At 36.9% G+C, this 18,101-nt stretch overlaps 1 protein-coding gene across 2 annotated transcripts in view; it reads right to left on the reverse strand.

Moving 5' to 3' along the window:
- Nucleotides 1-18,101, reverse strand: part of LOC150095409 (SRSF protein kinase 3-like) — a 429,406-nt gene that overhangs the window by 316,539 nt on the left and 94,766 nt on the right. For both annotated transcript variants that reach the window (XM_090410594.1, XM_090410593.1), the window contains exon 6: nucleotides 16,039-16,126. In XM_090410594.1, coding sequence (XP_090266720.1) covers nucleotides 16,039-16,126 — 88 coding nt within the window. The remainder of the gene's footprint in view (nucleotides 1-16,038; nucleotides 16,127-18,101) is intronic.

Raw genomic sequence — 18,101 nt, forward strand, 5'->3', positions numbered from 1 at the left:
CATTCAAGAAGGACTCAAGCAATCTTGCCTTCTTAGTCCATTACTCTTTGCATTGGTTCCTGAACCTTTGCAGGAAGTCGACAATACATGTGCTGTGAGGAATAACAGAATCACTGATCTTGCTGAATTTTTCCAAAATTCAGAAAGATCAGTGATTAACTGCTAATGCAGACAAGGCAAAATTAAGTTTTGAAAAGTGGGATCTTGGAGGCATTCCTTTTGGAGTGATGCTAAGAGAGAGAACCCCTCACTATACTTGGAATTCCCTTCTCCACTTACCCAATATTACCAGTTCAAGAACATATATACAAAAACATTGAAACCTTAGAAGACTGGAAAATTAGGCCATTTCCTTTTCTTCTAAAGCCACAGTACTTAAAATCATAATATTCCTGTACATAATAAATATTACAGACATTACAAAAGCTGAAGAAAAGCAATTATGTAGTAAACCTGTGTAATTTTTTTGATCCAGCCAATACCAAGAAGTTAAAAAGGAATTTCTTCAACTATCAAAGAAGAATGGAGGCTTTGGGCTTCCAGTCTTAAAATTCTGCAATTTAAGCAATACAGCTTTAAAAATCCATAAAATGTTGCAGACCTTCTCTGGTACTACTTGGGTTTTCATCTTCCCCCATTTGGAGTAAACGATTATAAGAGTCCAAAAGCTGAGATTGCTCCTGAATACTACAACATTCTGTGCTTAGCTCTAAGATTGCTATAACATTTTGGCATTGACATTATTTCCATTAATAAGAGTAAAATTTGTTATAAAGAAATCTTAAACCTCTTTACCATGAACTTCCACACTAAAATCAACGCTTTATTTCATAACTTACTCAAGTTCCAAGGATACCCTAACAGGAGGGATTTTGCTTGGAGTGCATATGGTTGCCTTTCAGTCAATATTATCAAATGGGGGTACTTTTAACATCGGAGATCAAATCTGTGAGATCTGTTATCGAATGGAGACAGAGTAGAACATGCATGCTATCTACAGCTGCCTTCTTTCCCTGTGTATTTGGAACAGATTATGTAATATGTTGGGCATTGTGTTACTTACAACAGTTTTTTTTTTCTTTCTTTTTCTTCTTCTTCTCTCCAGTACCTGCCACCAGCAATGGGAAGAGAATTTTGATTTTTATAATTAATGAATTAAAATACCATTCATGGAAGGTTAGGAAGAAACAGATTTGAAAACCAGAATATGACATACAAATGCTTTACAATATTGTATTGTGGAAGTTTTTTCTTGTTCAGTCAGACAATTTTTGTATTTAGAGAGAAGCATTCTTGGAGATATCAAATTTTTGGCTTGGTGGTGGTGTAGACCACCCTCATCATGCAATATTTACCAGGGGGAGATAAAATTCTAGCTATTTTTACTATAAGAGATTTTTCAAATGATTCCATCCTCTTAGTTCAATGTGGTCTTATGGTCAATTGTAGGGATGACTGGAAAGCAATCCCAAGCAGAGAAGGCCAACTCAATTCGGTTAACTCAGATAAGGCTAACTACTTGGGTATCAGTTACCTTTGTGCTTTAGTTTCTATATGTCTTTTGGTTGTTCATCTAATGAAACAAGCTAAAAGGGAAAAATAATAGCCTTTGGCTATATGATGATATAAAAGAGCTGAAGCCTTTTTCTTTCTCTCTCATACTATCTATCTGTCATTTCTTTCTCCTAATACTATCTGGCTCTCTTGTACCCTACGCTAACTACTTTAGGCCTATCATGAACATCCCTTTACTTTTTCACCTTAGAATTTCAGCAAGACTTCAGTTGTTTTTTTTCCACCTTGTTTACTTTGATATTTTAATCTCATTTTACTGGTGCTAGCGGTGGTTCCACCCCTTTCTACCATTGAATTATTCTGAATTATTGAAATGAACATTAAGACTGCTGGTAGTGCAGTTAATATCTGCTTTATGGGATTACTTTTGGCCATATCACAGTTGCATTTTATAATAGTTTAGCTACAGTATTTGCTGGTGGTGATGTATAATTATTTCTATAGCGCATGGGATTATTTTATTTTCAGTTTTATGACTAAAAGGTTTCTCTTATAATTAAACACAGAGATTTAAGTCCCCCCCCCCCCAGACAATGGTACAAATTCTTCCAAGAGTGCAAACTCTAGAAATCTAGATGTCAAGAAGCAAGACAAGCGATTAAGGTTTTAAAAGAGATAGCAGGAGCTAAAAAGATTTATTCTTTCACACTACATGGTAGAGAGAAATATTTAATTATAGTCAAAGATGTGGAAACCAGAGATTACTGTAGGGTTTTATATGCCAAGATGGTGCAATAATTCCTGTAATGGTAGAAAGCCAGCACAAAACAGTAAAAATCAAGAGATATCCAATGGAATATATAGAAAAAAACAGTAATGAAATTTTTATCCAGACATTCTTGAAATGTGATAAAATCAGTAACATATGAAAAGGTGTATCAGGCGAAGATCTGAACTAGTTTTCTGGTGTTGTCATTTTCACAATGTATGTGAAAACGCTCCTACCAAATTGTCAACATTAGTACAACTCAAGTTATGATGAACTATCTCACAGTGCAGAGGCAGTGCCTGCATTGTGATTCATATGACCACTTGGGTAGCAACTGCCCCAAAGCTAAATTCGGATATATCGCAAATTAGTCTTGAACCCTATCAGAAATGCAAAAGTTCTGAACATCCAATTAGTACAGTATATTATACTGTACTAATAGTATGAATTAGTATAAAGAGCCAATTAGTACAGTATATACATCAGAGGCATAAAGAAGAGTTCCTGGATCTTCCAATTCAATCTAATAAAATGGATGCTTTCAAACAAATGTACTAATTCAAACTATACTTGGTAAAATCACCAGAATTAGCCAAGAACTGCAGGAAACACTTTCCCACTCAAATATAGAACAACTGAAATTAACAATAATGAATCTAGTATAACAACTGAACAGATACAAGACCAAATGCGAATATATTAAACTGTTATACAAGAAGAAATTGGAGTAGAAACAGAAAAGCAAGCAGGATATCTAAAAAAACTTCATATCCAGAGAAGATCATCACAAAAAAAAAAGATGAATTAATAAAAAAAATTAAAGCATGAACTAAAAAAAAAAGAACATAAAAGGAGAAGAAATTATAAAAAATGAAAAGATGGAAAATGTTTTAGATCATCAAATGAAGACTCCTTAGGCTTACAAGAGTTTATAGACTGTGATTAACCATCTGGTGTTGATATATAGACAGGGTGGTTCAAATTTCCACGTACAAACTTTGAGGGAAGGTAGAGAACATCAACATCAACCATATTCACATAAGAAAGCATGACCGGAAACTACTGGAAGGTACTAACAGGGACACAAAGATACAGAAATAACACAAGGCAGTAAGTAGTGTAAAAAAACTTTATTAGGCATAACTGAAAAGTTCAATAGTAATTGAATACATGATATGGTTTTTCACATGAAGTGCTCAAAGTTACGACCATTAGCAGTGATGAATGCCTGACGCCAACAACGCATTGATTGCTGTACATTTTCAAAAATACCTGGAGTTTCCCGGATATTAGCAGCGCTGATGCCGATTCTTATCACAAGGTCCATGTCAGAAGCAACATGCGTTTCTTACACCATGGCTTTAAGGGTCCCCCACAGAAAGAAATCAATGCTCGATAAATTAGGTGAGCTTGAGGGCCATGTGATGGGTCTACCACGCCCAATTCATCGAGCCCCAAAGGACCTGTCCAAATACTGATGCACAGAAATGCCAAAATGGGCTGGAGCCCCCATCGTGTTGGAACCACATCTGCCAACACACAGTCATTGTTCAGTAAATCGGCAGAACTTTTTCCAGAAAGGTCCAATACTTCTGGGAGTCCAGTCAGGGTGGTAACAGGTATGGCCAACTAAACAGTCAGCGATGATACCTGTCCATACATTAATGGCAAAGTGTTGTTGAGCAGCATGTGATCGCACAGCGTGGGGGTTCTCGTGGGCCCACACATGAGCACTGTGGTGATTGAAGACCCCTTCGTGGGTAAATGAAGCTTCATCTGTGAACAAAACACAAGTTGGAAAATCCGGGTCTACAGCACTTTTCTGAAGAAACCACTGTGCGAAATCCATACGTCGAGGATAATCTTCGGTCATCAGTAACTGGACCCATTGAAATGAAATGGATGTAAGGACTCAGAGTGCAAAACACGCAATACAATGAATCGAGATACTCCTATAGCAGAGGCAATGGCATGTGTGCTTGTCTCTGGATTATTGTCCATCACATGCAACACCTCTTCCATGGAGGGATTTTGCGTCTATCGTGGCCGCCCACTATAATGTGCCTGCAATCCCACAATGATCCATAGTCACACAAATTCTGATGCAAATGCGCAAACATTTGGTGATGCGGTACACGTCTGTTTGGGCACCTTTCGAGATACATTCGTACAGTGGCTTGTCCATTACAGTCAGCTAACCCGTAAACGAGATGCATGTCTGCCATCTCAGCGTTCGTAAAATGGCGCATGTTCTTTGTACGATGTCGAAAGCTTGAATGAGGAAGCCCCCAATTGCTCACCTGGAGCGCTGCCGAATAGCGCCACCTATTACTTTTGGGTGGCATTTCCAGTCATGCTTTCTTATGTGAATATGGTCGATTTTGATGTTCTCTACCTCCCCATAAAGTTTATACATGAAATTTTGAACCATCCTGTATGTATATATATATATATATGTTAAAGATACCAAGCAAATTTAAACCTGGTTTTACTCCATTTCCCAAGTAAGCAAACAGACTAAAAGTCAAGTTTGCGCCTGCAAACTTGACTTTTAGTCTGTTTGCTTACTTGGGAAATGGAGTAAAACCAGGTTTAAATTTGCTTGGTATCTTTAACATATATTTATACCCAAGGTAAAAATACTTTCTACATATATATATATATATATATATATATATATATATATATATATATGAGAAAGAGAGAGAGAGAGAGATGCAATTAAAAAAAAATAAAGTTTACTGATGCAAAGCTTGCCCAGTATGATTATCATGTACATGAAAAGAAAATAACTAGCTTCCAAATCAAGAACAATAGACATGAAACTGAAATAATGGCAAGCAAACTGTAAAAAACTGGGGAAAAAAATTTACAAGAAGCAGGCTACAAAAATACTCCTTCACATATTGAAGACCTCATCAGGTTCATTCAAAATCTAGAAGTTAAAGACCTACCAGTGACTCTTCACTAATCATGTCATCTTCTGCATTGCATCATTAAGTGTATGAGGATTCCACAGGACAGTTAAACAAGAAGTGTATGGAAACTTAGGCTATGCTTTAAAATCAGGTTTTTGTTTCTCCAAGAAACATACTTCAGCAGATATAAAAAGTGACAGATATGCACTTTTCTTTTTGGAGCTTTGGAAGATTTAACAGGGCTAGGAGTTGAGGTTCTTATTCTAGCCCCCTGCCCCACCTTGGGTCATTCTGTAATATCCCAAGCTCGAAATGCTGACCCACAGTTTGCCTGCACTTTGTTGATGATGTGTGTTCTCCATTTGGCTGCATGGCCTAGATGCTCTCAACATATTTTTAACAAACCTAAACCATCAATATCCCAGGATCCAGTTCACAGTAGAAAAAGAAAACGACAATAGTCTTCCCTTCCTACTTTTAATTACATGTCAGGCTGATGGACCCCTAGCATTCTCTGTTTACAAAACACACACACTTTATGAATGTATCCAGTAGATACATTCATAAAGTCACCCCCCCCCCTCTCAACAGTATGGAAGTATTAAAACTTTATATAAGAGGGCAAATTAATTAGTCCAGTTAATGGTGCCCTCTCCACTGAACTTGACCACTTTCACAAAGACTTCTCAGCTAATAGCTACAATTCCTACCATATCCAAAAAATATTAAACCCCAAACCCACAGACCCTCTCCAGGACAGAGACTACACCAAAGCTATCCCTATTCCATATATCTAAGGAACATCTGAAAAACTAACAAAAATCTCAAAAAGATGCAACCTTATTAAGGTCAGGTCACACTAACTTGACCTGCCAGGTGTTTATCGAATCCCTTGTAGTTGTAAATTATCCTACTATGGCTAAACAGGCAGAACAGCCAACATCAGAATTTCTGAACATACGGACTAATATCTATTTCCATCACTACAGCTACTCAGGACTTGCTGACCATGCTTTGGACACCTGGAAGAAAGCCACTTTATCGCAGCAAATATAAATATGAAAGTTTTCCCTGAATCTGCTTCTGTCTTAACCTCAACAAATTTGGTTGCATGAAATGGCTAGAAATTTGGGAAGCCTTCATCCTTCAAGCCCAACAGCCAAGGATGAATTTAGCTCACTAAGGGATACTATTTAGGACTTCATGCCTATTCTGAGTCAACATGCTTCATCTTCATTACTTAGTCTAGTGTCTCCATGCATATCTCATCATATTTTGTTCCCTGATGATGGTAATGTGACTCTGTTGAAATACTGGAAGTATTACCCTCCCCCCAACCGGCAAGATCATCTATAGACATCCAACTAAATCTGGATACGAATCTGTAACACCTATTGAATCATGGATAAGAAGTGCAATTCGGTCTCACAATTTATCAACCTCGGCCAGTAGGGATGTTAATTAAATTTATTTCAGTTAATATTAATCTATATTGTAATTTCCTTAAAATATAGTTATGAATAGCCACACACACTTTATGAATATATCCAGTAGATAAATTAATCAAGTCACCTCCCCTTCAACAGTATGGAAGTATTAAAACTTTATATAACAGGGCTAAATTAATTAAATATGGAAGTATAAACTTTATATAACGGGGCTAAATTAATTAGTCCTGTTATAATTAGCCCACCAGACCAAAAAAAAATTGGGTGAATTTACATCTCTTCATTCATGCAATCTTCCATTACAGAATATTACCCATATGGATTTTAGCTCTGTGCATAGACAAAAACCATTAATATTATAGACAAAAACAAACTTTCTTATGAATAAAAATTAATGTTCCAGAAGAAACCTGTTCATTTCAAAGTATGAGAAACAGAATGAAAAGCACGTGATTTCAGATATTTCCTCCCCTCCATTTCAGAGGATCCATACTACCCTCAAATCCATGGTGTCTGTAAAATAAATTAGGAAATAACAATATTAGTTTTAGGTCTGCAGACTACATATCGTTGTTGTTATGTTCCATTGAATCATTTTTGACTCTGGTGATTCTATGAACATACATTCTCCATTCAGATCTGTCCCTGGCCATATCTTTCAGAATTTCCAAGCACATTCCAGTTGCTTCTTTAACTCCATCCATCCATTTAATTCTTGGTCTTCCTCTTTTCCTGCTTCCATTAACTTTAGCAAGCATCATCTTCTCCAGACTGTCATTTGCTCGCATAATACGTCTGAAGTATGACAATTTTTGCTCGATGATCATGGCTTCGAGGAAACAATCTGGCTTTATTCTGTCTATCACTGATTTATTGGTTTGCTTTGCAGTCCATGGTATTCTTAGTAAGCATCTACAAACCCATAATTCAAATGCATCCATCTTCCTTCTTTCACTCTTTCTCAGGGTCCAACTTTCACATCCATACAGTACCACAGGTAATACCATTGCTTTCACGATTCTTATTTTTGTTGTGAGGCTAATATCTTTAAAGATCTTGCTTAAATTTGTCATTGCTTTCTTTCCGAGTAATTATCTTCTTCTAACTTCTTCAGTACAATAACCATCTTGATCAATTCAGGATCCTAGGAGCACAAAATTCTTAACTGCTTCCATTTTCTCCCCATCTACTTCAAAATCATTAAGTTCACATGTTGCCATAACTTTTGTCTTTTTGAGGTTAAGTTTAAGACCACATTTAGCACTTTCTTCTTTAACTTTCATAATAAGTTCCTCCAAATCCTCTTTGCATTCTGCTAGCAAGGTGCATACTGCAAATTATTAATATTTCTTCCATCAATTTTAATTCCAACTGAAGACTCTTCCAGCCCTGCCATTCTTAAAATGTATTCGCTGTACAAGTTAAACAGGTATGGAGATAAAATACATCCTTGTCGCACCCCTTTACCTATTGTGAAATACTCAGTTTCTCCAAGATTTATTCGGACAGTAGCTTCTTGTTCATAATAAAGATACCTCAGGAGGATAATGAAATGCTCTGGTACTCCCATTGTTCTTAACACATTCCAGTTTCACATGATCTACAGAGTTAAAAGCCTTACTATAGTCAAGGAAACAAAGGTCGACATTCTTTTGATATTCCTGTGCTCTTTCTATTATCCATCTCACATTGGCGATTTGATCTCTTGTTCCTCTGCCTTTTCAAACTCCTGCCTGTTCATCTGGCATTTCTCTCTTCATGAATGGTTCCAGTCTTTTCTGAATGATCTTAAGTAAGACTTTACTTGCATGAGAAATCAGTGCTATAGTTCTGTCATTTTCGCACTCTCTTGCATTGTTTTTCTTCAATAAAGTAATATAAACTGATTTTTTCCATTCCCTAGAACATTTAGTTGTGATCCAAATTCGCTGACAGAGCTGTTAAAATTTTAACTGCCTCTTCTCCCAGAGATTTGAGCGGCTCAATAGATATTCCATCTCCTCCTGGTGCCTTCTTACTGGATAGCTGTTGCAGTGCCCACCTCACTTCACTCTCCAGTGGTACTGGCTCCTGTGTATAATCCTGCTCTTCAAATTTCTCAGTAATTTTGGAGTCCTTTCTGTAATGGGCTTCCATATACTCTTTCCATCTTTCTTTGATGTCTGCAGCTTCTGTAAGATATCCTTTGTGTTTACTTTTCAATATTGTCACCTTGGCTAAACTTCCCTGTTAGTTCTCTGATCTTTTAGAAAAGATTTCGTTTTGATCTTCTATTTGTTGGCATTCCAGGTTAAAGTATTTTTTCTCACCTCTTCTGGCTTGTCATTGAAACTCTGCATTCAAATGCCATACTTCCTGCAAATTTCCTGTGGCCTTCATTTTCCTCCTTTCCTGAGCAGTTTAAAGGGGAAGAACAGATATATAAGCGATGAATGCTGAAATTATAAATGAATTAAGGGGAGATTAGATGAATTAAGAGAGAGAGAGAGAGAGAGAGAGAGAGAAAGGAGAGGATTGGCATTAGGTTGGAATCTGAGCATTCGGGAATCACAGTGCGATAATAGCGAGTCAGCAAGTCACTCAAGCAGCTAATAAAGTCTACTAGTCGAGAAGCAGTTAGCTAATAAGTTGTAGAATAACAATTATAGCTATGGAAATCAGCTGAGAGACTATTAATTAGACTAGCGATTTTTGAGTTGAGATTCAATTTCAGGGCTGACCTGTCAAGGACACACAGAATCTTGAAATAAAGCATCGAGTAACTAGAGAATAGTAGAGGCTGTAAAATTAAGTGAATGCCAGAAGAGTGAACTGTGCATATAAAACCTCAAGTTAAGGAATTATTGTGTGTTGCCTTATTTCATGAGTGATCAGTAGTACTTTATGCAACAACGTTTGTTATGTGTATTGTGACCAATGATTAATTCAGTTATTGCTTTGAGGAATTATTTTAATGAGTGCCGTATACTGTTTAAGTATTTACAGTTATAAAAAGTGTTTACGTATAAGTAGGTGAAGAAAAAAGATTATCGGTAAGATTATTCCAACCATTAATATTTCTATACAGAGAAGTGTGCGAGTTTCATCCTAGAATTTCATTATATTAACAGTAGCTATTGGTAAGAATTCACTGAAGTGTAAAATTAAAAGTGTTTGTTTGTGAAGAGGTGTTGCTGCAATTTTATTGTATTTGGAACTTGAGGAACTGTGAGAAGACTGTATTAGAGATAACAGATTTACATTGTCTGAATTTGTATGATAGTATTATCAGAAAGGCTGAAGTGTTTATATTAACTTATTTAGTGTTTTGATCTTAAATGTATAATTTGCGATTCTAAAATTAAATGTTCGTTTTTGTTAACCTAAAGTTGTATTTTGCCTGAATCTCTTTTACTGCACCATTCATAAAATATATCGAACCAAAGCAGGTAAATTAAGTAAGTCAAATATACTCGGCCAGTATATATAATATTAACATCTAAAAGGAGAGATAGTTGCGAGTTGATTTATCTTCAATTCTTGAACTAATTCAGATATAGAGTGGCGCAGTCTATAAATATAAATTTTCTTTATATTTGAATTAGAAATCAACTTGCAACCTATCAACTAGTTAAGAACATCGTAATAACTTATATTTGATCCAAAGTATAAATTGAGAAGTAGGATCCAACAAAATGGCAAAAGTCAGTGATACCATGAATGAGCAACACAGAATGTATAAGATTAATCTTAGAAAGGAATTTTACATAGGTACATGGAATGTCTGGGGTTTACAGATGGGTACTCTTGAGATTGTCTGTAAAGAGATGGATAGGTATAAAATTAACATCTTGGGAATTACAGAGACCAGATGGAATGGAGAAGGTCACTTCAAAAGACAGGATGGTAAGCTAGTTATTTATTCAGGTGGTGACTCAAAACATTATGGGGTAGCTGTGATACTGAAGACAACTCACGCAAGAAGCCTTCTTGGTTATAACCCCATTAATGATAGGATACTCTACATTAGACTTAAGGCTCAGCCTACTAACGTATCAGTTGTGGTAGTTTATGCACTCCACACGGATAGGCCTGAAGAAGAGAGTGAAGAATTCTATGAAAACTTACAAACTGTTTTGGACTGCCTACCAAGGAGAGACATACTGTACATCTTGGAGACTTAAATGCAAAAGTGGGAAAGAGCATGAGTCAGTCCAGATTGTGGCATGTTTGGTCTGGGTGAACGTAACACCCATGGTGAAAGATTCTTGGAATTTGCGCCCGTGTTAACAGATTAGTTATTACCAATACCTGCTTCCAGAAACATCCATTACGGACCTATACTTGGACATCCAACATTGATAGGTCAAGGCACCAGATTGATTACATCCTGGCTCTCCAGCGGTGGAAGACAAGCATCTCTGATGTGCATACTTGTCCTGGAGCAGATTGTGGTACAGACCATCAGCTGGTAAGAGCCAAAGTAAGACTAAGACTCCGAAAACTTTCAGGTCAGGCACATTCCACTAGATTGGATGTTAGAGTAATTCCTAGTGGATTCACAGAAGAACCAAACACTCGGCTGGATGATTTTTTGGAGACCAATGAGGAAATCTCACCAGAAATGCTTTGGAAAAGAGTCAAGATGATAATACAGGATACAGCGAAGACATATCTCAGCCCAATAAGAAAACCAAGAGACCCATGGATATCAGATTCAATGTTGGAATTTGCGCCCGTGCTAACAGATTAGTTATTACCAATACCTGCTTCCAGAAACATCCATTACGGACCTATACTTGGACATCCAACATTGATAGGTCAAGGCACCAGATTGATTACATCCTGGCTCTCCAGCGGTGGAAGACAAGCATCTCTGATGTGCATACTTGTCCTGGAGCAGATTGTGGTACAGACCATCAGCTGGTAAGAGCAAAAGTAAGACTAAGACTCCGAAAACTTCCAGGTCAGGCACATTCCACTAGATTGGATGTTAGAGTAATTCCTAGTGGATTCACAGAAGAAACAAACTCGGCTGGATGATTTTTTGGAGACCAATGAGGAAATCTCACCAGAAATGCTTTGGGAAAGAGTCAAGATGATAATACAGGATACAGTGAAGACGTATCTCAGCCCAATAAGAAAACCAAGAGACCCATGGATATCAGATTCAACATGGGAACTAATCAAAAGAAGGCGGTTGGAAAAACAAAGAGACCGAAGAATACATAGAGAAATCAGAAGAGCCATCAAGCAGGATAAGGAAAAGTTCTATACTAATAAATGTGAAGAAATAGAGTTCCAGATGAGAAGGCATAATTATAAAAGGATGTTTTATTTAGTTCATGACTTAAAGCACAAGTTCAAGCCTAAATTGAATGTCATCAAAGACAGAAATGGATCATTACTAACAGAAGAGTTGGAAATCAAAAACAGATGGAAAGAATACTGTGAGGAACTGTACAGCAGAGTGGATAAAGAAAATGTGGAGTCCTCCCACCAAAAAAATTTTGATTTGGAACCTCCTCCACTTAGGCATGAAGTTGAAAGAGCAGTTAAGCAGCTCAACTGCAATAAGGTCCCAGGTGCAGATGAAATCCCAGCAGAGTTAAGGCCACAGGAGATGGAGGGATAAGAGTGTTTCATAGATTGATTACAAGGATATTGGAGACAGGATCATGGCCTAGAGACTGGAAGAAGTCAGTTTTCATACCACTACACAAGAAAGGTGATATGAAGGCATGCAAGAATTATAGAACTATTAGTTTGATATCTCATGCAAGCAAAATTTTATTAAAGATCATGCTAAATAGGATTGAGGCCAAAGTTGAGGCAGAGATGCCCGAGGAATAAGCAGGTTTTCGGAAAGGTAGGGGCACCAGAGATCAGATCCTTTGCCTTAGACAGATCATAGAAAAATATAAAGAATTCAGACTCCCTCTAGTAATGTGTTTCTTAGACTACTCTAAAGCTTTTGACTGTGTTGAGCATGTGAAACTGTGGGAAGTAATGAAAAGAATGGGTTTTCCTTAACACACTATCAGGTTGATAGCTAACTTGTATAAGAAGCCACAGTAAGAACAGGTGTTGGATTGACTGACTGGCTTCAAGTTGGAAAAGGAGTTAGACAAGGATGTTTACTTTCTCCTCACTTGTTTAGTATATATGCAGAGGACATCATGCGTGAAGCAGTGGATGAGATCAAGACAGGAATTACGATAGGAGGTAGATTGATCAGTAATCTGAGGTACGCTGATGATACAGTACTCCTTTGTAATGACATGGAAGAACTAGGACTAATTCTTGACAAAGTTAACAAGATCAGTAATAACAGAGGACTTCAACTCAATTCTAGCAAGACAAAGATCATGGTTCTGAAAGGAAAAACAAACAGAGAAGCTCTTGAGACACAAATGTATCTTAATGGCGAAAGAATTGAGGAAGTCAGCAAGTTTGAATACCTGGGATCCATTATTAATGTGAAGAATTGCTGTTCAGAAGATGTCAGAAAAAGGTTATAAATGGCTAAAACAACAGTCAGAGACCTGTCTAAAATCTGGAAGGATGGATCTATCTCCATGGGAACAAAGTTGAGGATTTTGGATGCAGTTGTTTTTCCAACAGCAACTTATGGATGCGAGACATGGAACCTAAAGAAGTCAGATAATTAACAGATATCTGCTTTTGAGATGTGGTGTTACAGAAGGCTGTAAGGCCTTTCAGTTTATGAGGATATCATAAACTGAAAGGCGTACAAATGATTGGGTGTTAGAAAAGATTAGTAGAACTTTAAGGCTCCTTAAGGATATTGACAGAAAGAAAGTTAAAATATTTTGGACACATGGAAAGGATGGAAGGAGGACTTCTCAGAACAGTAATAGAAGGTAAAGTTCCTGGAAAAAGAGGCAGGGGTAGACCATCAATGAGATGGATGGATGGCATGTGTGGTGGAGTGACTGATCTTCAGAGAGTTGAGGCTGCCAGAAGGGCAAACAACAGGACTACATGGCGAGGCCTAGTGTGGAACATCATCGAGCATTGGAGTGACCATACGGCATCTGTAGATGCCCAGTGAACACAGACGAGCAGCATCTTCTGACAGCCATTTAAACTTCTTACAAACTGTTAGAATATTCTTCTTTGCTTGTGTTTTAATTATATTTTTAATCTCTTCCCATAGTTCAAGGCAATGCAAACCACCTCTATACCTTGTCAAGAACATTCTATGAACATGCCAAAAATGAGAAATTACGATATGGTGTTGGATGGTAAGACCCCTGGGCCTGAAGGCATCCAACATGCAACTGGGGAAGAACAGACGGCTTCCACAAGTAGAACTAGTTTTTATGATGTATCCAGATCAAACCCAGAAGCTTGGTGACAGATTTTGCTGGTTGGAAAGAAGAGGCTCCCTGTTTCACAAGAAACCACAGGATTAGAACTTGGAATGTTAGAAGTATGAACCAAGGTAAGCTGGAAATAATAAAGATGGAAATGGAGCGCAAGAAGCTGGATATATTGGGAATAAGTGAACTTAGATGGACAGGAATGGGCCATTTTCAGTCAGGGGACTATATGGTGTATTACTCAGGACATGAGACAAGTCGTGAAAATGGAGTATCTTTCTTACTCAGGAAAAAGATGGCTAGGTATATATCAGGTTATAATCCAGTGAGTGAGAGAATCATTTCTCTCAAAGTGAGTGGACATCCAATGAATATGACCATCATTCAGGTTTATGCACCCACTACGGAGGATCTCTTTGACACAAATTGAGTGTGTTGAATCCGTTCTGTACACTAATATTGTATTCAGCTGGTATGTTTCCAAGATCACATATGTTCGACATTCGTGTTGTTTTCAGTTTCAGTAATTTCACATGTATCGTAGCCACTAATAACTTACGGTCTGTTCCACAGTCTGACAGACTGAATTGCACTTCTCCATCTTCTTTGTCCAAGTATATAGTCAATTTGATTATTGTATTGTCTATCAGGTGATATCCGTGTGTATAATCTTCTTTTGTGCTGTTTAAAGCAGGTGTTAGTAACAAAGAAAGAATTCTCTGCACAAAACTGAACTAGTCTCTTCCCTGCAGTGTTACGAATACCTAAACCAAAATGACGTGTTATTCCTTGTTCCTCAGTCTCTCCCACTTTTGCATTCCAATCTCTGATAAGTAGCCATAAATCGCACTTTGGTGTTGCATCTATCACTTCTTGTAATTTGCCATAAAATTCTTCAATGTCTTCTTCTGGTGCCTCTGTAGTGGGTGCATAAACCTGAATGATGGTCATATTTATTGGATGTCCACTCAACTCCAAGAAAAATTATTCTGTCACTCACTGGATTATAATCTAATATATGCCTAGCCATCTTTTTTACTGAGTAAGAAAGATACTCCATTTTTATGACTTGTCTCATGTCCTGAGTAATACATCACATAGTCCCCTGACTGAAAATGGCCCATTCCTGTCCATCTAAGTTCACTTATTCCCAATATATCCAGCTTCTTGCACTCCATTTCCATCTTTATTATTTCCAGCTTACCTTGGTTCATACTTCTAAAATTCCAAGTTCCAATCCTGTGATTTCTTGTGAAACAGGGAGCCTCCCTTTTCCAACCAGCAACATCTGTGACCAAACTTCCTTCTGGGTTTGACCTGGACACATCATAAAAACTAGTTCTACTTGTGGAAGCTCTCTGTTCTTTGCCATTGCCTTCCTCTGGAATATTTTTGGACTTTCCAGTCTAGATCCGCACTGTTCCGTGAAAATGGGGGCACCTCTGGAAGGATGCGACTCTTCGCCACGCAATACGGTCTTGGTAAAGAAGAGGCTAAGTCTCTGTATTAGAGAGTATTGTGCATATCTTTACCCTGGAATAATTCTCAGTAAAGAAATTGATAAAGATTCGATTCATCTGAAAGTAAGTTAGCTGGTCTTACAGCAGTTGCAGATCCCATCTCCCCCCAGCAAAACTGGACAGAGACTATCTACAACTGACAGCCTAGAGAAATATTAGATGGGATTAATTAATTAAGCCTGCCTTTATCACAGCATTTAGTAATTTTTCTTCATAAGAAAAAGTAACTTGGCCAAGATAGGCCATTGAGCTTAAAGATCATAGCATTTAGATTAACCAAGTAATTTTTATTCATAAGAAAACTTATGAAGTGTATATTAATGTGATCTTACATTTTAATTTTATGGAAAAAGAGTAATTTGGTCTTCTTAGTGTTATTTCTGAATATCTGTAATACTATTTAGCAATAACATAATTAAAGAAAAACAATTCCAAAAATGAAGAAAATTAAGAGGTGGTGTTGATTTTTACCAATTCTACATCATTTTTAAGACATTTTGTTAATATCTTAAAATTTATAATATGAAACATTAAAAAGGATACGTGTACCATTCACTCCTGATATTTTGAAGTCATCTAACAACTGAACCACTTTTTCTCTATATGAATCTGTAGGATCACTTTCCCGAACCTTGAAAAATTAGCAACATGAAGATTAAGCATTATGCAAAACCATGGCTAACTGCAACAATTATTATAAATGCACTGTTTAAATGTGGCTTGTATATTTAATAGATACAACATCTCTGACAATTATACTAATCTCCACACACACACACAGCATTAATGCTCAAGTTACAAACTATTCATTCTTCCTATTAATTCTTTTCTGCCATTTTTTTAATCCCTTTTATATTAAGTCCATAACAAGATGTTGCCAAATCTTCAGTACATATATGTGGACTAGTTCATACATATGTATGTATGATTCAAGTATACGAATTACAAGAGACATGTATGCACAAGAAAGAGATTTATTGATAATATGAAATTATCTTAAAATATAATAGGCAGACATTTTAGATTGAATCTAAATCTGGGTGATGCAAAATGAAAATTCTAAAGTTAAAACCTGCAACAAGATGTCACATTTGCATCAAGAGCTGACATATGACATATTGTGTGAAACTAAATAATAAATACATAATGGTAATAATCTTTGATTACATCCAAATTTTGGTAAGGAGAGAATTATTTAGACTGAGTCAATGAAATGAATTAAAAAAACATCCATATTCAGACCAACTTCAATGGATTAAGTGTGCCAAAGGATTCAACATTTCCTGTTGACTCTCTACTGAGTGAGACAAGACTTATTCAATTTCTAGTAGTCGAAGTAATATTGGGGTTCTTGAAGTTTATCATTGTTGGTTGGTAAGAATGTATGTTTTGTTGATAGGAAAAAATGCAGGAGTATGACTATTTTTTCAGGAGTCTCGTGACTGGTTAAGCAATGCTGGAGATGTAGGAGATGAGAATCCACGTTCAAAATTGGAATTACAGGGGGCTGGAATGTATGAGTAGTACTGAATCCTTCAGGAGTTAAACACATTTAATTGCATGATTGATTTAATAGTGCTTAGTTCTTGTTGTTAGGAAGAAGTGGAGAAACAGACAGAGAAATCTAATGAACAGGATAAATGGAAGGGAGCTGGATGATGAGTCAAATTCTGCTAACCATATCATTAAAAGGTTGATTTGCAATAACCAGAACCGTTTTCCATTCCTGGAACAGAACACGATGTCTAGAAAGACTAAGTTTCTTTTTTTGGGGTGAACTGGAGTAAGGGATTAAGGTTACTGACATGCTCTAAGAAGGCAATCGGTACTTTCTTTGGATGTGACCATATTATAAAAATATCATCCCCAGGGTGGAATCAAAAAGGAAGAATGGAAGAGAACAGAGTTGGCCAAGATGGTTGGAAAGGGAACTTTGAATGGCTGTGCCTCCTATTTGCATGTCAGGAAATCACTTAAAAAAAAAAAAAAAGAAGTAGTTAAGATAACTAGTACTCAAGAGTTTCAGTTAATGCCACATTTATCAATAAAGTGATATCAAAACTACCACAATGTCAACAGGCTGCAAAGTCTGATTTTTGCCAAAAAGTAATGAATTTTCGAGGACAGATTGTCCTATACTAGAACTTGAAAAATTATCAGACCTCCAGTGAATCAAGAACTCAAGGGAGGCTATACTTCACCAATACCAGCTGTCATACTTTTTCTTAAACTCATTCACACAAGCACTCAATACTACAACAGGCATGCTATACCACTCCCTCATGACTGAAAAAAAAAGAGGGAAAAATCCAGTTTTTACCACCTTTCTTAACCGCACACAACCTTAACTTACATTAATGCTCCAGTGTCCTCTCTCCACTTTCTATACAATAAAATTTTATCAACCGATACCCTATAAAGCTTCCTCAAACATTTACAGACTTCTATCACATCACTCCTTTCTTTTGTCTACCAGTGTCTGTTATTCCACATACTCTCAATATATCCTTGTAACAGACATTCCATAATCCCATTATTTTTCTACTTCTTCTCTGCAGCCTTTTCGCAGCTTCTTTATCACTTTGGAACCCAGAGACCAAATCAGC

This window comes from Typopeltis vanoorti, chromosome 20, assembly GCF_054136105.1.
Source record: "Typopeltis vanoorti isolate ZY-2024b chromosome 20, IOZ_Tvanoo_1.0, whole genome shotgun sequence".
Taxonomy (NCBI): domain Eukaryota; kingdom Metazoa; phylum Arthropoda; class Arachnida; order Uropygi; family Thelyphonidae; genus Typopeltis; species Typopeltis vanoorti.